Consider the following 25,812-nt stretch of genomic DNA (forward strand, 5'->3'; position numbering starts at 1 on the left):
ACTTCTTTCCAACCCCTTCTTGCCTGTAAGGTCTCTTTTGAGAAATCAGCTGACAGTCTGATGGGAACTCCTTTGTAGGTTACTGTCCCCTTATCTCTTGCTGCTTCTAGGATTCTCTCCTTCATTTTTACCTTGGCTAGTGTAATTATGATGTGCCTTGGTGTATTTCTTCTTGGGTCCAACTTCTTTGGGGCTCTCTGAGCTTCCTGGATTTCCTGGAAGTCTATTTCCTTTGCCAGAATGGGGAAGTTCTCCTTTATTATTTGTTCACATACGTGTTCAATCTGTTGCTTTTCCTCTTCCCCTTCTAGTACCCCTATAATTTGGATGTTGGAACATTTAAAGATGTCCTGGAGTTTCCTAAGCTTCTCCTCATTTTTTTTTGAATTCTTATTTCTCCATTCTTTCCTGTTTGGTTGTTTTTTTCTTGCTTCTGGTCCACTCTATTGTTTTTTAGTCCCAGTTTCCTTCCCCTCACTATTGGTTCTCCGTGCATCTTCCTTCATCTCTTTTATGGTACCTGCATTTTTTCATCTAATTTGTGCCCAAAATCAACCAATTCTGTGAGCTTCCTGATCACCAGTGTTTTGAACTGTGCATCTGATAGATTGGGTATCTCTTGGTCACTCAAAAGGATGAGTCCTGGGGCATTGATCTGTTCTTCTGTTTGAGACATGTCTCTCTCTCTCTCTCTCTTTTTTTTTTTTTGGTCTGGTCGCTCCGGTTACAGTGAGGGGCGGAGCCTTACGTGCTCACCGGGGCTGGCCATCCCAGTCACTAGATTGTGACGTTGTATGTGGGGGCGGGGGTGGGAGGGAACAATGGCGGTAGCTCCGTTCTCCTGGGACCTCAGTCCCTTCTCTGGGACCCTGGGTTGCGGGCTCTGCCCTGGTCCACAATCGCGGCCTCACTGGGTCCGGCAGCTGCCGCTTGCGTATTCAGGGTTCACCCACTGCGATCTTGCGTGTCCCGCATGCCTTACGTGCTCCCGGTTGCCTTATGCGTCCAGTTCTCCCTGTTTTCTGAGCGCCTCGACCTGTGCCTGGATGCTCCTCCCTGCCCCTCGTACCGGTCTGGATGAACGGGTCTACTTCAACTTCTCGGCTGTCTGACTTCCATTCAGATAAATTCTCTGTCAGTTCTGGGTGTTATTCTGCCTCTACATTGTTGTTGTTCTAATCTTGGTTGTGCGTGGAGGTACCTTGAGTCCACCTATGCCTCCATCTTGCCGGAAGCCCAGATTGTTCTTAATTTCAGTGTCTCTGCTTGCTTTTTTCTTTCGTTGGTTATGTTCCAGTTAAAGGTGATATCTTGTGGTATTTGTCCCTCACCGCCTGGCTTATTGCACTTAGCATAATGCTCTCCAGTTTCATCCATCCTGTCGAAGATGGTAGGAGGTTTCTTTCTCTCTGCTGTGTAGTATTCCATTGTCCAAATGTACCACAGTTTTCTGATCTAGTCATTTACTGATGGGTACCTAGGCTATTTCCAGAACATGGCTATTGTAAATAATGCTACTATGAACATTAGGGTGCATAAGTTCTTTTGAATTTGGTGTTTCGGGGCTCTTAGGGTATAATACCAGCAGTGGAATTGCTGGGTCAAAAGGCAGTTCCATTTTTAGTTTTTTGAGGAAATGCCATGCTGTTTTCCACAGTGGTTGCACCAGTCTGCATTCCCACCAACAGTGCACTAAGGTACCTTTTTCTCCACAACCTTGCCAGCAATTGCTGTTTGTTGCTTTGTTTATGATGGCCACTCTGACCAGTATGAAAAGGTGGTTTTAATTTTATCTCTCTGATGGCTAGTGATGCCGAGCATACTTTCTGGGCCATCATAATGTCTTCCTTGGAGAAGTGCCTGCTCAGGTTTTTTTCCCATTTTTTAATTGGACTTTTTTGTCTTCCTGGGGTGGAATTGTGTAAGTTTTTTATATATTTTCGAGAACAAACTGTTGTAGGTATTGTTGGTAAATATATTTTCCTATGCGATTAGTTCATACTTCATTTAGCTGATATTTTCTTTAGCTGTGCAGAAGCTTTTTATTTTGATGAAGTCCAGTTTGTTTATTCTTTCTATTATACACCTTGCCTTAGGGGGATGTATCAGTGAAAATCCTGCTATGGTCTCTCCTCTAGGACTTTTACGGTGTCGTGACTACATGTAAGCCTTTTATCCATCTTGAGTTTAGTTTTGTGTATGGTGTAAGTTGGTGGTTGAATTTCATTTTTTTTTGTTTTCTTTTGCATGTAGCTGCCTAGATCTCCCAACACCATTTTTGAAGAGGCTATTTTTACCCCATTCTATGCTCCTGCTCCCTTTGTTGAATATTAATTGACCACAGAGACATGGGTTTATTTCTGGGCTCTCTATTCTGTTCCAGTGATCTATGTGATTATTCTTATGCCAGTAGCAGATTGTTCTCATATTAGTGGACTTGTAATATAGCTTGATATAAGGTATTATGATCCCATCTATTTTGTTCTTCTTTCTCAAAATGCTGAGGCTATTTGGGGTCCCTTCATGTTTCCATATAAATTTTTGAAATGTTTGTTCTCTGTGAAATATGTCCTTGGTATTTTAATAGGGATTGCATTGAATCTATAAATTTTTTTTAATTAGTATGGACATTTAGGTGATATCAATTCTTCCAATCCATGAACATGGTATATATAAGCTTCCATTTGTTTGTGTCTTCCTTAATTCCTTCAGTGTTGTATAGTTTTCTGAGTACAAGTCTTTAACCTCCTTGGTTAGGTTTATTCCTAGGTACTTTATTTTTCTTTCTGCTATAGCAAATGGGATTTTCTTCCTGATTTCTGTTTCTGATATTTCATTGTTGGTATACAAAAATACCTTTGATTTCTGAATATTGACTTTTTATCCTGCTGTTTTGCCAGATTTACCTATTGAGTAGTTTTTTAGTGGAATCTGTAGGATTTTCTATGTACACTATCATGTCATCTACAAAGAGTGACATTTTTGCTTTCTCCTTTCCAATTTGGATGCCTTTTATTTTTTTTTTCTTGTCTGAGAGCTGTGGCTAGGACTTCCAATATTGTGTTGAACAGGAGTGATGAAAATGGACATCCTTGTCTTTTTTCTGATCTTAGTGGGGAAGTTTTTAGTTTTTGCCCATTGAATATAATATTGGTTGTAGGTCTCTCATATTTGGCCTTTATTATGTTGAGGAATGCCTCCTCTATTCCCACTTTGCTGAGTGTTTTTATCAATAAATGGGGGCTGTACCTTATCAAATGCTTTTTCTGCATCTGATAATATGGTCATGTGGTTTTTGTCCTTTTTTATGTGATATTTTACATTTACTGATTTGCGAATATTATACCTTCTTTGCATCTCTGGGATGAATCCCATTTGATCATGGTGTATGATCTTTTTGATACATTCCTGGATGCAGTTTGCCAATATTTTGTTGAGGATTTTAGCATCTGTGTTCATCAGCAGTATTGGCCTGTAGTTTTCTTTCTTTGTTGTATCTTTATTGGGTTTTGGGATTAGGATGATGCTGGCCTCCTAAAAAGATTTTGGCAGTCTTCTGTCTTCTTGGATTTTGGGGAATAGTCTGTGAAGGACAGAGATTAACTCTTCCTTAGATGTTTTGTAAAATGGTCCTGTGAAACGGTCTGGTCCAGGGCTTTTGTGTGGTGGGAGGTTTGTTTTGTTTTTTTTTTTTTTTTTTTTTTCATTTTTTTATGTATTTTTTTATTTTTACTTTTTTAAATTTTAGTTGTCACAGTACAATTTTCTATCTTTCATTCCCATTGGCTGGAGTTTTTGATTACTACTTCGATTTTGTCAGCTGTTGGTCTCTTCAGGCTTTCTGCCTCTTCTTCATTCAGTTTTGGAAGTTTATATTTTTCTAGAAATTTGACCATTTCACATAGGTTTTCAAATTTCTTGGCATATACTTGTTCATAGTAATTTCTTATGATCCTTTGTATTTCTGTGGCATCAGTTGTAATCTCTCTTCTTTCATTTCTGATTGTGTTTATTTGGGCCTTCTCCCTTTTTTTTCTTGGTGAGTCTACTTCAGGGCTTGTCAGTTTTGTTTATCTATTCAAAGAACCAGTTCCTGGGCTTACTGATCCTTAAAATTGTGCTTTTAGTCCCTATGTCATTTAATTCTGTTCTGCTCTTGGCTATTTCATTTCTTCTACTTGCTTCGGCTGTGTTTGTTGTTCCTGAAGTTCTTGTTGGTGTAGGGTTAGGTTGTTGATTTGAAATGTTTCTATCCTTTTTAGTAGGCCTGTATTGCTATGAATTTCCCTCTCAGGACTGCCTTTGCTGTGTCCCATAGGTTTTGGGTTGTGAGTTTTCTTTTTTTTCCAGAAACTTTTTGACTTCTTCCTTGATCTCATTCTTAACCCATTCATTGTTTAATAGCATGCCAGTCAATCTCCATGAGTTTTGAGTGTTGTTGAGTTTTTTCCTTGAGGTTGGTTTCTAGTTTCTGTTCCTGGTGGTCAGAGAAAATGCTTGAAATGATTTCAGTTTTCTTGAATTTGATGAGGCTTGTTTTGTGTTGTATCACGTTGTCTATGTTTGAAAATATTTGATGTGCACTTGAGAAGAATGTGTATTTTGCTTCTTTGGGATGAATGTGTGTGTGTGTGTATTAGTCAAGTCCATTTGATCTGGGGCTTTGTTCAGTGCTGCTATATCCTTGTCCATATTTTGTTTGGAAGATCTATCCATTTTTGAAAACAGTGGGGTGCTAAAATTTCCTAGTATAAGTGTGTTATTGTCTATATTTCTTAAAACCCTCCAAGATTTTTTTTATGTATTTGGATGCTCCTATGTTGGTATGTAATGTTTATAATATTTATGTGTTATTGATGGATTTTTCCCTTGAGTATTATGAAGGGTACTTTTGTGTCTCTTTTTATGGTCTTTGTTTTGAAGTTTATTTTGTCAGATATAAGTATTGCTTCCCTTTTTTTTTGCATGGAATATTTTTTCCCAGCCTTCACTTTAGTCTGTGTAGGTCTTTCATTCTGAGGTAGGTCTCTTTTAGGCTGCATATGTGTGGGTCATGTTTTCTTATCCATTCAGCTACCCTGTGGCTTTTGATTAGAGCATTTAAACCCTTTATATTTAAGGTTACTATTGATAGGTTATTATTGAATGACTTATTCATTGTCATTTTACTCCCTCCATACCTGTGTTCCTTTCTTTGTCACTGTTTTTCTTCCTCCTCTTAAAGCAGTTCCATTACCATATCTTTCAATGCTGGATTGGTGGAGGTGTATTCTTTTAGCAGCCTTTTGTCTGGAAAACTCCTTATTTGGCCTTCCATTTTAATTGAGAGCCTTGCTGGGTAGAGTAGCTTTTGTTGCAGGCCTTTATTTTTCACTACTAGGAATATTTCTTGACATTCTCTTCTGGCTTGTAATGTTTCTGTTGAGAAGTGAGCTGCCAGCCTTATTGGGTGTCCCATGAATGTTACTTCCTGTTTCTCCCTTGCTGCCTTTAAGATTCTTTGTCTTTAAATTTTGCCGTTTTAATTATCTTGTGCCTTGCACTGGGCCTCTTTGAGTTCCTCTTTTTGGTACCCGGTTTGCTTCCTGGATTTGTGTGGCTTCTTATCTCATCATATTAGGGAAGCTTTCCATAATTACTTTTTCAAACAGGTATTCTATCCCCTGCTCCTGTTTTCCTTCTGGTATCGTTATTATACGGATATTACTCCATTTCATGTTGTCCAGCATTTCCCTTCACACCTCTTTATTCTTTTTTCTTTTTCTTGCTTTTTTTGGGAGGCTTTTCTACTTTGTCCTCCAGCTCACTGGTTGGGTACTCTGCTTCATCAAACCGGCTTTTGATCCCCTCTACTGTGTTCTTTAATTCAGCAATCGTGTTCTTCATTTCCTCTTGGCCCTTGTTGATGGTTTCTATGTCCTTTTTTATGCTGATACAGTTTGCGGTAAGTTCCTTATAATTTCCCTATATTTTTTGGTAGTTCACACTGAGTTCATTGAGCTTCCTTATAACCATTGTTTTGAACTGAATATCTGATAGTTGAGTTGCATCAATTTCATTTAGCATTCTTTCTGAGATTTCCTCCTTTCTTTTACATAGGGTGTGTTTTCTTTGTCTTCCCATTGTTTGTGGGACTCTTTTTGTTTGCTTCTGTTTCTCAAATTGATCTGTTTCGACTTTCTGACTATGTGGTGTGAAGTTTTATGGTCAGAGGACTGTGAGATGCAGTGGTGCAGTCTCCTTGATCACCTGAACTTGATGTTCTTGGTATATCCTTTATGCCTTTTATGCTGCTTTTCTGGGTGTAATTGGGTTTTGATTGTTATTGGGTCATTCTTTCGTGGGTCCTTTCCTGTCGCTGGTTGACTGAGGGTCAATTCACTCACCACATCTTATGTGCTGTTGTGCAGGTGCTGCCTGAACAAAGCCACAGAGCCCAAGAAACAAACTCACCCACAATCCCACTATCAGTAGCAAATTAACCCATATTAGTAAGGGTGTAACCAGAATAAGACTATTATAAGAAAAGAGAGTGGGTGTGAGATGACCTAGTGAAAGAAATGATTTTTAGAGGGAGAAGCAAGCACTAATAAGAGTTGGAGCAATGGAAGGAGAGAAGGTCAAGAAAACCTCATGAATAAAGCAAGGGAATGAAGATTATGGAATGGAGTATGAGCAGGGAAGTGTATAATTTTAGGTTTAAAAAGTAGTGTGAAAGAAAATAAATTGAGAGAGAGAAAGAAAAAGGAAGGGAAAATTTGAAATAATAAAAATATAGGAGCCAAATTGGGGAGAAAGATTCACTGGAGTACTATCAACAACAAACAAGCTAAAATTAATGTAGGTGGTATTGGAATAAGAGGGAAGAAAGAAACAAAGAAAAGTCTAAGAGATGTTTAGAGAAATGGGAAGTGATCTTGTAATGATAGAGGAAGAGGGAACACTAAGAGTGAGGAACCAGAACCTAGACTGAGGGAAAAATTAAAAATTTGGGATGTAAAGAAAAAAAGGAGAATAAGGAAAAATGAAAGGGCAGGATGAAAGACAAACAGAAGAAAGAAAAAGAAAAAAACAGGGATGGCAAAATTAAAATTGGAGTAAAAAAAAAATTAAGAGGGGGTCCAGTAAAATTTGTTATTTGAAATGCGGAATTAGTGAAGCTCTAGAGATAACCTGGAACAAACAGTCAACAACAACTACCGTACCCAACTAGCAAAGATTCTTAAAAGTGTAGAGAGAATGCGGGTATTTTAAGAGCTGGGCAAAAGGATGTGAAATGACCCTTGAGAACAGAATTTGTTTTGAGTGTCTGGATGGGGGAGAAACAGTGAGAGTGTGGAATGGATACAAGTTGTAGGTAGATAGAAAACCAAGTTTGAAATGAGAATATTGCCAGCAAGGAGGAAGGTAAGTTGGACTAAGAGAAGGGAGGGCAAAATATGTGAATTGAAATACAGTACAGTATAAAATCTAGTGAGTTATTTATTATATACAAACTCGCTGGACCAGAAATGAATGTTATAAAGCTATGCAGGAAAGAAAATATTGCAAATCATGAAGAAGACCACAGTGGCTTTCATCTGGGTAGTGTCTTATATTTACCACTGTTGTGTTTTTTTTTGTTTGTTTTTGTTTTTTATCTTTCTGGATCTGCCTCTGGTGATGTCAGATGTGGACCCAGTCTGGCCTTAGGCAGCCTGTTCAATACTTCCAGTGATCTGCTGTCACTGGCTGTCTCCTTCAGTTGTTAATCTGTTTCCTCTGCGCTCAGCAGTCAGGTTTAAACACTGGAAGGTGTGTCTGAACCTCTGTTGTGGTGAGGGTTCTTGTTTTCCCTTAGGCTGTTTCTTCTCAGAGGGGAGTGGTCTGCTTGGGCATGATGATAACTGTGCGTGGGGGTTGGCTCAGCTCCGGATCCCGGTGGTTACTTGCTAAGTTTACTTCCCAAAGCCTCTGTCCCCAGTCTCTCTTCAAGTCTCTCTAGTCCACTCTACCCCCCCTTTGCCAATGATCTACTGTCTCTGGCTATCTACTTTGGTTGTTTATCTGGTCACTGGGACTGGCAGACAGGCTTAAATACCAAAGGGCCAGGGCAGAGACACTCCTGGGGTTGGGGCTGTTGTTTCCCCTCAGGCCACTGCCCCTCAGAGGGGAGTGGTCTGCCTGAGCACAAAGGCTGCTGTCATCTAGGGGATGACTCAGCACTGGGATCCTGGTGGTTCCTCTTTGAGTTCTCTCCCTATAGCCTCTATACTTAGTCTCTTCTTAAGCATCTGTGGTCCACTCTGCCCCTGCCTTTGCCTGAGTCCCGGGCAAGTGGCTGAAAATGAAAATTTGTGTGTTGGCCCTTTAAAGGGCCCTTGCATCTCCAACTGTCTGTCTCTGGCAGAGAGCAACCCTGCTGCTTTTTCCACTGGTTGTTACCTGTGTACTTTTTGGACTCTGGTGTTCTAGGCTGGGAATCCTAGCTTAGGGTTTAGACCGCATCTTCTTTGGGGGATCCAAAGAGCTGCTTAATTATTCCACCAGCACTTCTGCTCATGGGTGCCCAGCCAGCCCTCTTGAGTCTCCACTGCATTCCTTACCAGACAGGTTGTGCTGAAGCTGGTTCTGTATGTTCGTATTTATATGCTTCTCTCTGGCTAGTGTTCAGTTGTTTGTTCTGGGTAGTTTCTCCACAACTGAGTTGTAATTCCAGATTGGTCCTGGTAGGAGGTCAGTGTGACTTCCATTCACTCCTCCCCGGTCTTCCCTCTCCCAGAGATGAATCCAGTCCTTTTTCTTTTGAATGCATCTGGTGCCTATCCTCCTTTGCTAATTTGGAGTTCCCTCCATCCCCCACCCCCCCTTATGTTTTTATTGTCACAAATTATCACTGTTTATGCTATGAGTTTGTTGGTGGTCTTATAGATTTGTGATCCTTTGTTCTTTGTTTCAGGTAGAATAACCTGAGTATTTTCTGTAATACAGATCTTCTGGTGATGAATTCCTTCAGCTTATGTATGTCTGCAAAAATCTTTATTTTTCCTTAATGTTTCAAGAACAGCCTTGCTTGGTACATTATTCATGACTGATAATTTCTCTCTTTCAATAGCTTGAATATTTAGTTCCATTCTCTTCTGGCTTTAATTTCTTCTGGGAAGTTGGATAATAACCTCATAGGCTTTCCTTTATAGGTTACTTCCCACCCCCTTGCGCCCCCCCCCCCCCCACCCATCCAGTTACTTGAGAATCTATTCTTTGTCATTAATTTTTGACAGTTGTAATATAGCATACCTTGGAGAAGGCCTCTTTAGATTGAGGTAACTTGAATTTCATTGTTTTTAATGGTCATGTTTCTCTTCCCTGTGAATCATTTCTAGATTTCTATCTTTAGTATCACTGATCCTTTCCTCCATTTGGTTTGCTTCCTATGCTTTCTAGTTTATTCTTCATCTCTTTTATTGACATCTTCATCTCCAGGACTTCTATTTGTCTTATTGTTTTTTTAAGTTTCCGTCTCTGTGGCGAAATACTCATTTTGTTTGGTATTTCTGAGCTCAATTAATTTCCTGTCTGTATTTTCTCGCATCTTGTTGATAATTTTTAGAACTGCAATCTTGAATTCTCTGTGATTTATGTCACATGTTTTCATGTCTTTAAGTTTGTTTTTCGGAGATTTTTCATTTTTTTTTTTTACTGAGCTGCCTCATAACCTTGGTTATTCATGGTATTTGATGGATTCTGTCTGTCTAGGCATCTGTATGTGTGTGTGGCACTTCTCAAGCAGATTAACATGAAGTCTTCCTATTCTTTTTCAGTAGGTGGCACTGAATCTCAATTTGTTTTAAGATCTGTGAAATCCAGCTATCTCCCCGGAGCCTCTGTGGTCATTGTAGCCTGATTGCATCAGGTAGGGGAGGGCTAGAGGAACCTGCCAACTTTGTTGTTTGCTCTGCTGATAATGGCAACCTTGGTCCTCTGCTGGGGTCCCCCTGTGTCCTCAACCCGAGAAGGTCAGAGAATGTATCTGTTGGTCAGGGAGAAATTTGATTATGCCATACTATCTCTTGGGCTCACAGTTAACATGCTCTACAACCTGACACTGAGGGCAGAGGAAGGAGATCTTTGGGAGTTTAATAAGAGGTGGCCAAGCTTTATGACTTTGTTTCTCTGTATAAATTGCTGACTGTTCACAACTGTGGCCACTCTCCTGTGCTATGTTCTTGCCAATGTGATTTAAGTGACAGAGGAATGCCCACTGTCATGTAAATCATATTGAGCGTTTCTCAGGGCCCTTCCCTGTGTTCTTCAGGTCTCAGCTCAGCTGCAGGTAGTACTGCCCTCTCCTGCAGGAGTGCCCACCAAGTCTTTCTGTTCCTTATGACTGAAAGGGCTGTCAGCCATACCCAGATTTCTCCTCTTTCTGGCAGAGAGCCTGTCCATGACCTCCTGGTTGCTAGCCTGCATCCCTGGCTCCTATCAGCCCCACCCCCTTTTTCCCTCGCTCTTTTGCTCCACTTGCCCATCTTTAGAATGGTCCATATGTGATTTCTCAGGAGCATTTGTGCTTTGAGCTGGGAATCCCTTTGTTGAGTTATAGCTGTTCAAATTGTTAAAACTTTCGGTGGAGAGACCAAGGGGATCACTAACGCCACAATTCCTCTCACATCATTCCTCTTGTCACTTAAATCACATCTTAATGTCTTTAAGTGTAATTTCTAGAGATTTTTTATTTTCTTTCTGGTCTGGCTTTTTACCTTGGTTATTCATGGCATTTGATGGATTACTTCTTTGTCCATGCATCTATGGGAATGAGATATGCCTTTTTCTTTAAAGGATGGCACTTCCTTTTCCCTCATTCTCTCCATACCCCCACCCCACTGATAACCCTCCATGTGATCTCCATTTCTGTGACTCTGTTCCTGTTGTACTTGTTTGCTCAGTTCTTGTTTTTCAGGTTCAGTTGTTGATAGTTGTGAGTTTGCTGTCATTTTACTGTTCATACTTTTGATCATCTTCTTTTTCTTAGATAAGTCCCTTTAGCATTTCATAGAATAAGGGCTTGGTGATATTGAAGTCCTTTACCTTGACCTTATCTGGGAAGCACTTTATTTGCCTTTCCATTCTAAATGATAGCTTTGCTGGATAGAGTAATCTTGGATATAATATAGGTCCTTGCCTTTAATGACTTTGAATACTTGTTTCCAGCCCCTTCCTGCCTGTAAGGTTTCTTTTGAGAAATTAGCTGCTAGTGTTATGGGAACTCTTTGGTAGGCAACTGTCTCCTTTTCTCTTGCTGCTTTTAATATTTTCTCCTTATCTTTAATCTTGGGTAATGTAATTATGATGTGCCTTGGTGTGTGCTTCCTTGGGTCCAAGTTCTTTGGGACTCTCTGGGCTTCCTGGACTTCCTGGAAGTCTGTTTCCTTTGCCAAACTGGGGAAGTTCTTCATTATTTTTTCAAATAAGTTTTCGATTTCTTGATCTTGCCCTTCTCCTTCTGATACCCCTATGATTCAGATTTTGGAGTGTTTAAAGTTGTCCTGGAGGTTCCTAATCCTCTCCTCATTTTTTTTTTGAGTTCTTGTTTCTTCTGTTCTGGCTGAATGTTTATTTCTCCTTCTGCTCCAAATCATTGATTTGTGTCCTGGTTTCCCTCCCTTCACTGTTGGTTCCCTGAATATTTTGCTTTATTTCACTTTGCATAGCTTCTACTTTTTCCTGTAATTTGTGACCATACTCAACCATTTATGTGAGCATCCTGACTACCAGAGTTTTGAACTCTGCCTCAGATGGGTTGGCTATCTCTTCATCACTTAGTTTTGTTTTTGAGGTTTTGATCTGTTCCTTCATTTGGGCCATATTTCTTTGTCTCGGCGTGCCTGTCGTCTGTGGGGGGAGGGGTCAGAGAGGGAACAATGCCTCTTGCTCAGCTCTCGCCCCACTTTCATTCACTTTCCCCACTACCCACAAGCAAATTGGGCTCTTCTGGTGCTGGTTTCTGTGTGGGAGGGCTTGTGTATGTTCTAAGAACCCATGGCCCTCTCCAGCAAATTCTCTTGTGAGTCTGGGAGTTTCTCTGGCTGCTGCAACCCCCACACATTTTTACAGCCAGAGGTTTTGAGGCTTTCCTTTTCTGTGCTGGAACCCTGGGTTGCATGGTCTGTCTCTCTCCCCAGTTGTTCCTCGCGGTTTATCCACACACAAATGTGGGACTGTTGGGCCTGCCTGGTCTGCCTGCACTGCCTTGCTGGATGTCCTCTCTGCTCCAGCTGCCTGTCGCTGCTCTCTCCCCCACCTTGCCCCCACACCAGTCTAGATGAATGTTTCTTCTTTACCTCCTTGGTTGTTGGACTTCCATGCAGTTCAATTTTCTGTCAGTTCTCGTTTTTTGTTTCTATCCATCTTTGGTTTTGCAAGAAGGCAAAGTATATCTACCTACACCTCCATCTTGACTGGAAGTCCTGGCATCTCGAATTTTTGTGGGGAAGGATTAGGTAGGGTTAGAGTCGAGGAAAATGCCCTTATTCCAAGGGGAGGTTGGCATGTCCTCTGTGAGGTTACCTTAGTTTCAGGGTACCTCCCTTTTAGGCAATGTGGTGGACAATGGGTTTCCAAGTTTGTGACATCCAGTGCTGTCCTCTGCAAACAGGCTGCCACCAGTGCAGCTGCAATGGGTGGAAGTGTGTTGGGACAGCTTGGCTGTTGCCTTTGTGGTTTTGTTCTTGCCGTAATGGTGATTTTTAGATTTCAGCAGCCTCACTTTTATATCTTCACCCTGAGATTACTTGTAGCATGCACCTGTGACTAAGGGAAAAAGTATTTCTGTGGCTTAGTTTGTAGGTTTGCAGATACTGTGCTCTGCAATCCAACACTCAGTGCTACAGCTGCATCCGGGATGCTGCTAGATCTGGGCGGGTGAGGGGAGGTGGTCAGGCTCTGTGGCTTTATTTTTCTGTCTGGAGATTGGTACTTGCCAGACAACTGCACCTTTGCACATCTGTGCTCTGTCTTTGCCTGTGTCACTGGGTCAAGTGCATTGCCAACCCACCACTCCCACTGGAACACACTGTATCTCTGCTCTTCCCAGCTGAATGGAGTACCAGTGGCAACCTGATTATTCCCTTTCCCGAGACTTGCAGTGAGATTCGAGCTCCATGCTGCAGGCTGTTTCTGAGACCTCCATCTCAACCTTTTCTCTCTTCTCTCTTCCCCTGTACACTACCACTGGCCCATGTTCAGAGGTTTGAAGAAAGGTCTTTGTGGCATTCTGTAATAGAAAATATACATTAGTGGTAGCAGTTCTTTTGCCTTCCTAGAGGAGAAACTACATAAAGCACAGGTGGCAAACACAAGGCCTGCAAGCGGAATCCAGCCCTTCACCTTGTTTCTACTTGTGGCAGTGCTGAGCTCTCACTTTATGTTGAGGAGTAGTTACACTTATACAGTCCTAAAATTACATTCAGCCCTTTGAAGGCAAATGTGAGGCTCATGTGTCCCCCAGTGAAAACGAGTTTCATACCCCTGACATAAAGGAAAAAATGGATGGGAAATAGAAAATGGGGTGGTGAAGTTAAAAAAAATGTAATGGGTAATGAATTTCAGTAAATTCTTGAATTAATTCCAGCAAAGTAGATTTAAATTCTGCGTATATATTTTCAGTGGAACTTTTTATGTGGAGGAATTGATTCTAAAGTTAAAAATGTTTCATGAGAATCTACCTGTTTAGAATAATTTTATTTTCATGTTGCAAATAGGGATTCTTTTTTTATTCTATAGTAGTTCCTACTCATCCAGTAAGTGCATTCCTAAGAAAGTTATTTTTGTTGTCAAATTTTCAGCAAATTTGCTCATGACTTTTTGTGTTCAAATTATATCATTTTCAGGGAAGCATTTTTTGTTTTTGTTTTTATTAAATAGTAATGTTACCACAAAGAGCTGTATCTTTCTATAAAAGTGTTTTTCCATGTATACATGGTGTAGTAACTCTTGAATTGCATCTCTTAAATCTAATTTAGAATAATTATATTAGATATATTTGAGACTTAAAATGCAGTGTGCTTATAATTCATTTCAGTTTATGCTACTTAATTCCTGTCTGATAATTTAATGTCATACAGTTTTTTAAAATATTTTTTAAAGATTTTATTTATTTTTTAGAGAGAGGTAAAGGGAGGTAGAAAGAGAGGGAGAGGAACATGGAATGGTAGCCATTCACATGCCCCCAACCGTACACCTGGCCTTCAACCCAGGCTTTTTGCCTGACCTGAAATTAAACTGGCTATCTTTCAGTTCACATACTGGCACAACCCACTAAGCCACACCAGCCAGGCCTAATGTCATAGTTTTTGAAGCTCCCCATAGTTTGCTTTACCTGCTCTCCATCATTTCTTGTCTGGCTATTTCCATTAATGTACATGCGTGAGTGTGTCTGTGTGCTGTCACATGGGTTGGGGGGGGAATGGACTATCACAGATTGATTGGAAAGATGGGGTAACAAAGAACCCTATGTATGTGGAAATTTTAATTCATAAAAGAGACTATGACTTAGTGATTTAAAACTAAAGAATTTTTAATTTGAGAAATGGAAAGTATAAAACTTTTATTTCAATGATAGCCTTCTGTGATGTTTTTAAGTATTAGTTAAATGCCTATGGGGAGTCTAGTGAAACTTAAGCATAAATTTTAGGTTCCACTGGCAATTTTATATAAATCAGAAGTTAACATTAGGCATCTTAAAAATTATGTGCTGCCTCTGCTTGTTAATTCTCAAATTCCCCTTTCTAGGGAAAGGAGGGAAAAAGTAAAAATGGAATTGACTTTTAATAGTAAACCTCACCCACTGTTTTTGTAACATTAATAATATTACATGCTATATAATTCACTCATTAATGAATGAAATGGTCAGGTCTCATGTCGCCTTCATTTTTTATTTTTGATGAACTGCCAAACTGTTTTCCAAAATGGCCACATCATTTAATATTCCCCACAGTAATTTACCTACATCCTCCCCAACTCTAGTTATTCTTCATCTTTTGTATTATAGTCCATCTTTTGTATTAATAGCCATGCTAGTGTGTGTGAAATGGTATCTCATTGTGGTTTTCATTTTCATTTTTATTTGTTAAGCATCATCATTAGATAAATGCTTGCTTGAATCTTTTGCCTATATTTAATCGGGATAAAATAATACTTTATCATTGTAAGTGTGTGATTCAGTGGCATTAAGTACATTAACAATCTTGTGCCAAAGCAACCGCCACCACCATCCAACTCCAGACCTTTTTCCTCTTCCCAAATTGAAATTTGGTACCAATTAAAACAGTAATACTTCACCCTTTCCTTCTTCCAGCCCCTGGCAATGCTTTTCTGCTCTCTGTCTCTTTGAACTTGATTCTTCTAGGTAACTCATAAAAATAAAATTCATGTCTGTGTCTAGCTTATTTCACTTAGTGTATGTCTCTCTTCAAGGTTAACCCATGTTGCTTCATGTGTTAATATTTTTAAGGCTGAATAATATCCTTTTTTACATGTATATACTACATTTTGTTAACCATTTATCTGTTGGACATTTGGGTAGCTTACACTTGGTGTTTGTGAATGATACTGCTGTGAACATTGATGTTTCATGTATGTGATTGAATACTTGCTTTCAGGTCTTTTGGGTATCTAAATAGAAATAGAATTGCTGAATCATATAGTAATAAGTTTTTGTTGTTTTTTTTTACAAACTACTATACTGTTTTCCACAGAGCCTGCACCATTTTACAGTACATCATTTTATAATCCTACCAGCAATACACAATATTCCAATTTCTTTACATCCTTGCCAGCCAGTACTGTTATTTTCTGTTTGTTTTTGGATAACAGTCAACCTAGTGGATGTGGAATTCCATTTCATGGTTTTTTAAATTTCCCTAATGATTAGTGATGTTGAGTATCTTTTGTTGTGGTTCTTGAACATTAGTATATCTTCGAGGAAATGTTTATTCAGGTGCTTTGCACATTTTTTTAATTGGGTTATTTGTTGTTGTTGAGTTGTACTTAATTGTATATCCTGGATATTAACACCATATTAATTATATGACTTGTGAATATTTCCTCTCATTCTCTGGGTTGCGTTTTACTCTTGGTGATTGTACCCCTTGACACATGTAAATTTTTTATTTTGATGTAATTTATCTATATCTTTTGTTGCCTGTACTGTGTGTGTGTGTGTGTGTGTGACAGTATCTTTTATAGCAACACTGATTGATGGCTTGGGAATGTATCAGGAACCTTCTAAGCTCGAGTGATGAATAAAGCTTTTTTAAACTTTTCTGCTTCAATTTTATAATTGGCCACAAATACTTGAGTTGTTTTTCTTGAATTGATAGAGTCACTTAATTTATTTTTAAGAAAGGGTGTACCAAATGTCTCCTGGTTTCAATAAGTGTTGACAGTCCTTTCAAGTAAAAATGGCTTGTTATGAAAAATAGCAGCTAGTTCAGTTGGCAACAGCAGTCAACGTTTTTCTTGAGGTGTCCATAGTGTCTTGACATGCAGTAGAAGTCCTTTGTGTGTACTTCTCATTTTGTTACATAAGGGTATTAAAAATATGTATATTCAAAAGTTGATATTTAATAAAAGTAAATTTTTTTGTTTTAATAAACTTTTATTGAAATAGGTTTCTTTTTGTTTTACTGTGAGATTGTGGTAGAGAAAAAGATGATGACTACTAATAGTACAGTTTAGTACTGCTGCCTTGATTTGTGGTAAAGGGTCACCAGTTTTACCACTGCTTTTGCACCAACAGTGCAAATGTCAACACAATGAAAAATTTAACTATTGTTATGAAAATAGCTTTGACCTCTTGGACCATACTTTCAGATCTGCTACCCTAACTTACAGGGTTGCTGTATGGGATGGAAGCATGATTGCAGATTAGTACTCCCTTTATTTTGTGGAAGTAGCCACCTGTGTAAGATAGCTATCTGCTGCCACTAATGAATGGATACACTGTTTGGGGAAATGGTTGGGATTCCTGATTCTTGCGTCTCTGGATTTAGGCTCTTTAGGCAGATGTCAAAACAAAATTTCCTCATATTAATGGTAAAATAGGTGGGGACAGGGATGAAAAGATGCTTATATTAATTTGAATAGTGAAAAGTGCATAAAGAAATTATGTATTTCTGTTTTGCACTACATATTGGATAAAACCTATGATAAACCTTTCCAATGACAAAAGATAGTGAAAATAAAAGGAGAAATTGAAGTCTATTTACTATAAAACAAATACAAAAAAAATACTTTACTAGTCTATATAAGCATTATAGCTTAGGGTATGGCATCATTCTGACTGATACACTTAAAATTATAAATGTGGACTTGGGTCAATATCTAATAATCTATTTTAAATGGCAATAACACCTCCCTGGTTAAATATGTTCTGTGGCTTAGAATCAAAACAAAATGCTGTTTTTAAAATGCTAAGAATAGGGTGTAGCACATTGTAGACTCTCAGCCAGAGGTAGTTTATTTTAAAAGTTTTTTATTTCATTTGGGTCAGGAGTTGGGAGAAATGGGTAGAACCAGGTTGGAATTTGTAAGAACTGTCATGGTACATGCTGCTGAACAAAGACATTCTAACTACTACTACATACTTGGATCTTCATTTTGTTACCATTTGTGATGGTAAATTCTGTATTTTTCTTTGTGTTCAAGAATTGTAAAGCAACATGGTATTATATTTTTTAATTTTTGCTTATAGGATTCAGTGGTCCCAATTTAAAGGCTATTTTACTTTCAAACTGGAGAAAGTGATGGATGATTTCAGAACTTCAGCTCCCGAACCAAGAGGTCCACCTAACCCTAATGTTGAATATATTCCCTTTGATGAAATGAAGGAAAGAATACTGAAAATTGTCACTGGATTTAATGGGTATGCACTTAATACTATTTTAAAGGTTTGCTGTTTTGATTTTTCTTTAAGTTTTCCTTTGTTTGGTTGTTTAATAACTGATTATCCCTTAGAATATTGTTCTTTTTCTCTAATGGCATATAGTGGTTATTGATTTTCAGTGTACAAATATTTAAAATGTTTACAACTTGAAATTTTTTATAAGAGTTTATTTGAGCCAAATTGCCAAACTGACTACATGCTGGAAAGCAAAGTCCCAAATGCTCTGCATTTGAGTGTCACACAGTTTCACGGTTTCTTTCATGCATTGAAGTTAAGGAGGAAAGTAAGGATAACAGAAAGTGGGATAAAACAAGGTGAAATTTGGATTCCAGCATTGTTAAAGATTATTTGCTTTCTGGAAGGCAGATGCCTTTTAGAAAGAGGGGTCTGAAAAGTCATTTAAAAGGTATTACCCCACATGCAAAGAAACAATGGACAAGGCTTTTTTTAAGGCAAAGTTATGCCTTTTAATGAAGTTGTATGCCTGGGGCTTGACTACCCACCATGATTTGCCTACTTAGGAATTTATGATCAGATCACCCTGTGAGGTTTCTTCCCATAGACCCCTTTTACATCTATAGTTCCTCTTTTTAAAAGGTCAAATCAATCTGAAGGATGCATTGATGACCAACCATTTTGTCTAATAGTGTGGTCTCACAGCTGTAGGAAGGCTTATTCTTAGGAAGTCTCAGTATGGACGTTGTTGTCCTGTTGACAATTGGGATGGGGCTGTAACCATGGGATGTAATTTGAGGCTGAATTTTCCCCAAAAGGGAAGGGCAGGTACAATGGAAGGCAGTTTTAAGGCTAACTTCATTGTGAGGGAAAAACCACTCTGGATCATTTCTATAACTATCATGATTCTGTCTTATTTTTGTATATTTGACATCTAGTATAATATTTATATCAGCCACAAAAATATTAATAATTACTTTATACATGTTCAGTAATCATAAACAGGTGGGCTATTTGGAAAAACAATTAATGAGTATAACTATTATTATGACTAATATCATTAGCAAACAGGTAAAGACAATCAAACAAAATGGATTCTGGGTTCAACATCAATCCATAGACATGCAGGCCTTGTCAATGTCAAGGGATAGCTGTCTACCTCTGATGTCAGCAGCTTTTCATCCTTGAGGAGACTTTGATGTCCATTCTGGGAGGAGAGTGTCAGAGGCAGAGGTAAATGTCCATTCTTGGTTAGGTGCCTGATAAGTTCCCTTCTAACAAGTTGGAGAGTGTCTTTATTTGGTGTTCTTTCCAAAACTAAAATCTAAGAAGGAGTGTCCAGCATGTGGCCCAGGATGGCTTTAAATGCAGCCCAATACAAAATCATAAATTTACTTGAAACATGAGATTTTTTTGTGATTACATGTTGCAGTGTATTTAATGTATGGCCCAGAGATGCCAAAAGGTTGAACATCCCTGAAGTCTGTGTCCGGTGTCACATCAATGTGAATGGAAGCTACCAACATTGCATTTTCTTGAAGTAACTCTATTAAACCTTTGCAGTAGTATAAGATACCTCCTTTCAATAATGTCAGCTCATAATTTCCTTCATGTAAGTTCAGCTTAAATGCATTGTGATGCATGAAAATGTAAAAACTGTAAAATGGGGAGCCAGGGAGGAGGGAAGGACCAAGTGGCTATCTTGGGTTCATGTCCATGGGTCATAACATAAGCTCTTTGGCTTCTCCATTTCCTATACTGTTCATAACCTCCCCCTGTCTATTTTGTACCTACCATTTATGCTTCGTGTTCCCTGTATCTTTTCCCCCTTTCTTTCCCCACCGCATGCCCACTGATAACCCTCCATGTGATCTCCATTTCTGTGACTCTGTTCCTGTTGTACTTGTTTGCTCAGTTCTTGTTTTTCAGGTTCAGTTGTTGATAGTTGTGAGTTTGCTGTCATTTTACTGTTCATACTTTTGATCATCTTCTTTTTTCTTAGATAAGTCCCTTTAGCATTTCATAGAATAAGGGCTTGGTGATATTGAAGTCCTTTACCTTGACCTTATCTGGGAAGCACTTTATTTGCCTTTCCATTCTAAATGATAGCTTTGCTGGATAGAGTAATCTTGGATATAATATAGGTCCTTGCCTTTAATGACTTTGAATACTTGTTTCCAGCCCCTTCCTGCCTGTAAGGTTTCTTTTGAGAAATTAGCTGCTAGTGTTATGGGAACTCTTTGGTAGGCAACTGTCTCCTTTTCTCTTGCTGCTTTTAATATTTTCTCCTTATCTTTAATCTTGGGTAATGTAATTATGATGTGCCTTGGTGTGTGCTTCCTTGGGTCCAAGTTCTTTGGGACTCTCTGGGCTTCCTGGACTTCCTGGAAGTCTGTTTCCTTTGCCAAACTGGGGAAGTTCTTCATTATTTTTTCAAATAAGTTTTCGATTTCTTGATCTTGCCCTTCTCCTTCTGATACCCCTATGATTCAGATTTTGGAGTGTTTAAAGTTGTCCTGGAGGTTCCTAATCCTCTCCTCATTTTTTTTTTGAGTTCTTGTTTCTTCTGTTCTGGCTGAATGTTTATTTCTCCTTCTGCTCCAAATCATTGATTTGTGTCCTGGTTTCCCTCCCTTCACTGTTGGTTCCCTGAATATTTTGCTTTATTTCACTTTGCATAGCTTCTACTTTTTCCTGTAATTTGTGACCATACTCAACCATTTATGTGAGCATCCTGACTACCAGAGTTTTGAACTCTGCCTCAGATGGGTTGGCTATCTCTTCATCACTTAGTTTTGTTTTTTGAGGTTTTGATCTGTTCCTTCATTTGGGCCATATTTCTTTGTCTCGGCGTGCCTGTCGTCTGTGGGGGGAGGGGTCAGAGAGGGAACAATGCCTCTTGCTCAGCTCTCGCCCCACTTTCATTCACTTTCCCCACTACCCACAAGCAAATTGGGCTCTTCTGGTGCTGGTTTCTGTGTGGGAGGGCTTGTGTATGTTCTAAGAACCCATGGCCCTCTCCAGCAAATTCTCTTGTGAGTCTGGGAGTTTCTCTGGCTGCTGCAACCCCCACACATTTTTACAGCCAGAGGTTTTGAGGCTTTCCTTTTCTGTGCTGGAACCCTGGGTTGCATGGTCTGTCTCTCTCCCCAGTTGTTCCTCGCGGTTTATCCACACACAAATGTGGGACTGTTGGGCCTGCCTGGTCTGCCTGCACTGCCTTGCTGGATGTCCTCTCTGCTCCAGCTGCCTGTCGCTGCTCTCTCCCCCACCTTGCCCCCACACCAGTCTAGATGAATGTTTCTTCTTTACCTCCTTGGTTGTTGGACTTCCATGCAGTTCAATTTTCTGTCAGTTCTTGTTTTTTGTTTCTATCCATCTTTGGTTTTGTGAGACGACAAAGTGTACACAAACGTGGGACAGCTGGGTCCACCAACTGCTGCCTCATTTTACTAGTCCTCCAGCTGCTGCCTTGCCGGGTGTCTTTTCTGTTCAGGCTGCCCATCTCTGCCCCTCCTGCTAGACTGGATGTATGTTTCATCCTTAACTCTTTGGTTTTAACTCTTTGGTTATTGGACTTCCATACAGAACAATTTCCTGGCAGTTCCGGTTATTTTGTGTTTTTAAAGTTGTCCTTATTTTTTGTTGTGCGAGGAGGCAAAGTGTACCTACCCACACCACCATCTAGCCTGGAAGTTAATTATTTTTTTTTTAATCATTTATTTTCCTCTGCAATTTTAACATAAAGGACAAATCCTTTGAGGTGTTCCAGGTGTCCTTCTGGAACACTGCAAAGTTACTTCTACATATATTGAGAATTTTACCCTTAAAACCTCAATTTGTAATGAAAACTAAGAAGCAATTAACATTCTTTAGCTTGGCAGATATCAGAATACATTTTATAACCTCTGGAAACATAGACTCTTTTACTGGCAGACATATTTAAGACATTGCATATCAAAGTCAGTTATTAATATACACTATTTTTTGTAAAACCGAAATAAAATACATATCTGTTTTACTTAAACCTACAGATTTAAACTAGCTTTAATTTACTAAGATCAGTCGTTAGTCATGTTAACATGAGAATATTTGACTTAGTTTCTATATTTCAAAATTTTTAGAATATCCAATCCTTATGAGCACTTGCCTTCCAATTAATATTAACAATACCATCCAGATGTAGAAATTTCACATTTTCAAACATACATATGTAGGCATACAAAGTAACCACAAACAGAAGACTGTTGGATTAAAATTTTGTTCTGGAGGCATTTGCAATTTATATCCATCTTTGACAAGTCAAGTTCCAAATGACCTGGATTTTTAATACCTCAAAGAATTGGATTTACACCTAAAATTTTTTTTGAAGCTTCTAGAGATCAGTTCAATATGCTTTCCATCCTTTCTGCCTAGTTTTATAGTCGGTTTTTTTCTAATTGTGTGCACAAAAAATTAGTAGTCTCAAAGGATCCATGTATTAATGAGAGGCTGACATGGGCCTTGTTGGTCTGGGAGGCATGATTGCCCATTAATTTTGAGACCTGTAGAGTTTAAACAAACTACTAGGGAAAATCAGCCCTTTTGTGCACATCTCCAAAGTGTCAAATGCTGTGGATATCCCTGTGGGACTGCTCTGTAGTGTGTAGGAAATTATTCCTCTGGCAACCCCACAAAGACTCTTAGTCACTTTAGAGTATCCAAGCAAGGGCCATCAAGAGCTTAGCACACGCTGCTAGAACCAAGATGCTTTCCAAGGCACAGGCCCCTCTGTCAGGCCCCTTACTCAGGGTGAACCCCTTTGAGCACACCCTGCCTTTTTACCTGGGGCTCCCACTGGCTTCTCTGGGATTGGCTTCACTACCTCACTGGATGTCTCCTGGCACCTATCTCTGCTACTCTGGATTCGGGAATCTGAACAACTATTATTACTCTGTTGGATATTCAGGTTGGGGAAGCAAGTGTCCTTTTCTCTTTAAGAGCTAAGGAGAGTTGTTTCTCATTTAATCAGCAAAGGTTTTTTTTTTTTATATTCTCAGTAAGCAATCCAATTAAAAGCAGCAACCCATTTTTTTTCCTTTCCCTCAGTTATCTCAACCATAATCCACTTCGAGGATTTTCTAAGAACAGCTCAGATTAAGTCGTGGCCTGCTCCTTAAAGCAAGGAGGCCCAGAATTCCAAGAGAAGACTCACCCAAGTTCACCCGATGTGAAGCAGGGAGCTGGTGTGGCACAGTGTGTCCTTGCTTGTACCCAGCACAGGGTCTGGGTATGCAGGGTGGTCCTTCTTCAGATCCTGCCAACTATGCCAAGTAAATGTTGACCTAAATATCCAAACCTGTAGAGAATTTTTATAAGAATTTATTTGGTCCAAACTAATGACCTATGCTCAGGACAAAGATCTAAGATGCTCCCACAGGTTTTTTTGTGTTTGTTTTTTTTTGTTTTTTGTTTTTTTAATTTGAACTCCCTTCAGTAACATTCAGGCTTTAAATGGGTATGACAGTGGAAACATGTGTTTATCAGAAAATGTTTCAGTGTTTTTTCTTTGCATTTTATATTTGGTGTTACAAATCTTTATACTTTGTATAGAACCTGTATATCATTGAGATGTTACATTTCTTTTAAAATAGAAATTAACAATTTATGTAAGTATTCTACTTAGTGACTTTTTATTTTAAAATTTTTGGAGTCCCCCTCTTCCTCCCCAACAAGTAACCATTTTTAGTCCTTTGTAAAACATTACACTTTAAAAGATATGCTGCAGTAAAATAAAACTGATAAAAAAATGTTGCTGTGTCTGTCATTTAAAATACTTTCTTTTCAGGATTTTGTATTTTTAGAGTTTTCTTTGTTGAAGGAAAGAAGTATTTGTGAAGTTGAACTGTTCAGCATTCAGTTTGGCATTAATAATTTTGAGTGTGGGGTGGCCATAACAAATTGAATGAATTATGGATATTTTAACCATAAATTCATATTTAGGGACAGATTTTATTTGAAGGGGCTTCATGTATTTTTAGGTTACATAACAGTCTCAACTATTTAATCACATGGGATTTCCAACAGATAGTATAATTCAGATAACTCTTTGTTATGTTCCATGTTCCCTTGTTTTTAAGTTTAGGAGTTTTGCTTAAAATAGCAAATTCTTATGCTTTGATTTCAGTCTGTTAATGAAATATTTTAGTGGCAGAGGGAGAGGAATTACAGCTTTATCTCTGAGTTTCTCCAGGGATTTAGGATGGGAAGCAGACTTATTTTCACTGTGTACTCTATTGTACTTTTGAAAGTTATTTTAGTAATACCATTTTCAATTCTTTCAAATTAAGTTGGACTGGATACAGATATATAGCCTAATGTAGGCTATTAAATAAATCTAAATGTAGTTTGTTAGTCTGTTTATGAGGTAATTGACCTACTTCCAAAAATAACTTGAATAACTTAAATGCCTAACCATACTTAAGCATACCAAGTTGTTTTTAAAACATGTTTCTTCTTTGAACCATGAGTATTTTGAACTTAAGTTTTTAAATTTTAATTTTCTGAATGGCAGTTTATGAGTAATTTTTTCTAGTCAGGCATAATCCATCTTTATCAATGATATATTAATAGTTTTATTTTTAATTTATCCTTTTTTCTGTATTATAACATATTGGTACATTGAAACCTGTCTATAAGCCTTTTCAATTTTATTTTCATGTTTTAAATATAAAATCAGCACTTTAAAATTTTTTGCTGAGAGTGGTGGGTAGAAGTAGCATTTTGTTCTTTTTCAGCCAGTTTGAGGGTTTGTCCTTTTTAGTGTACAACTCCTGCTATTTATAGTGGATTATATTTTAAATTACAAAGTGACATGCATTCACAGTTTTAAAAAGATCCTCAGATGTCGCAGAAGTACATAAAAAATAAAAGGATCATTTTTATAGGATACTTCTTTCTTTTTAGAAGAGCTTTGAAATCTCTGTATCAGTACATTTACAGCTGTGTCTTTTGTTTACCTATGTATTTTAAATGGTTACAATATTTTCTATTATATGAACAGGTTATAATTCATTTTCCCTGTCCCCGTTGGTGGTGGGTATTTATTTTTTGGCTGTTACAAGTAGTGTTTATAGTGAGTTTGTACATACCTTCTTGTGTTGATGAATGTTATGTGTTTATTATATGTATAGATTTATTGTTGCTTTTAATTTGTAGAAATGGAATTGCTAGGTCATTGATACTGCCAAATTGACATCACAGATATGTTCATACATGCAGATGTGCTCATACATATAGTATGATTTCTTTTTGCATGTGTGTGGGCTTCTTAGATTGCAAGAGAAATTCAACATCTCTGTGTCCTTTTTGACTCATGAGCTGAAGTTTTAGATCCTTTTTTGTTGTTTTGCTTTTTTTAGGTACTTTTTATTTTTTAACTTTATTTTTGGCACTATTACAGATATCCTCATTTCCTCCCCTTTGCCTACCTCTACCCAGTCCCCGCCCACCTTCCCTTTGGCCATCACCACACAGTTATCTGTGTCTATGTGTCACACATACATGTTTTTTTAACTAATCCCTTCACCTTTTTTTTTTGTTTGTTCCTAATTTTATCTGAGGTTCCACTTTAAGAAAGAAAAGCAAGCTGTGTTTGAAAAACTGAAATACATTTGGCAAGTTTGCATGCAATTTTGTTGGCATTTGACCGTGTTTTTTTCCCCCACAGTTAGTGTTTTTTTGTATTCTTTTCCAGTACCATTTATCCCCTATAACCTCTTCCACCTTCACCCCATTCCTTTCATTTCATCTAGTACATCCTCTCTCCCCTCCTCCCTGACAGCAGTCAGTCTGTTCCATGTATCCACACCTCTCTTTCTGCTTTGTCAGTTTATTTTGTTAATTAGATTCCACATAGAAGTGAGATCATTTGGTATTTGTCTGTCTGACTGGCT

The 25,812-nt window shown here is 38.5% G+C and overlaps 1 protein-coding gene across 2 annotated transcripts in view; it reads left to right on the plus strand.

Annotated features, from left to right (window-relative positions):
* Window positions 1–25,812, plus strand: part of PPP4R2 (protein phosphatase 4 regulatory subunit 2) — a 52,587-nt gene that overhangs the window by 13,130 nt on the left and 13,645 nt on the right. For both annotated transcript variants that reach the window (XM_045832361.1, XM_045832362.1), the window contains exon 3: window positions 17,732–17,902. In XM_045832361.1, the coding sequence (XP_045688317.1) occupies window positions 17,732–17,902 (171 nt within the window). The remainder of the gene's footprint in view (window positions 1–17,731; window positions 17,903–25,812) is intronic.

The sequence above is a fragment of the Phyllostomus hastatus genome, unplaced genomic scaffold (assembly GCF_019186645.2).
Source record: "Phyllostomus hastatus isolate PE091 unplaced genomic scaffold, TTU_PhHast_1.1 phas_contig_16, whole genome shotgun sequence".
Taxonomy (NCBI): Eukaryota; Metazoa; Chordata; class Mammalia; order Chiroptera; family Phyllostomidae; genus Phyllostomus; species Phyllostomus hastatus.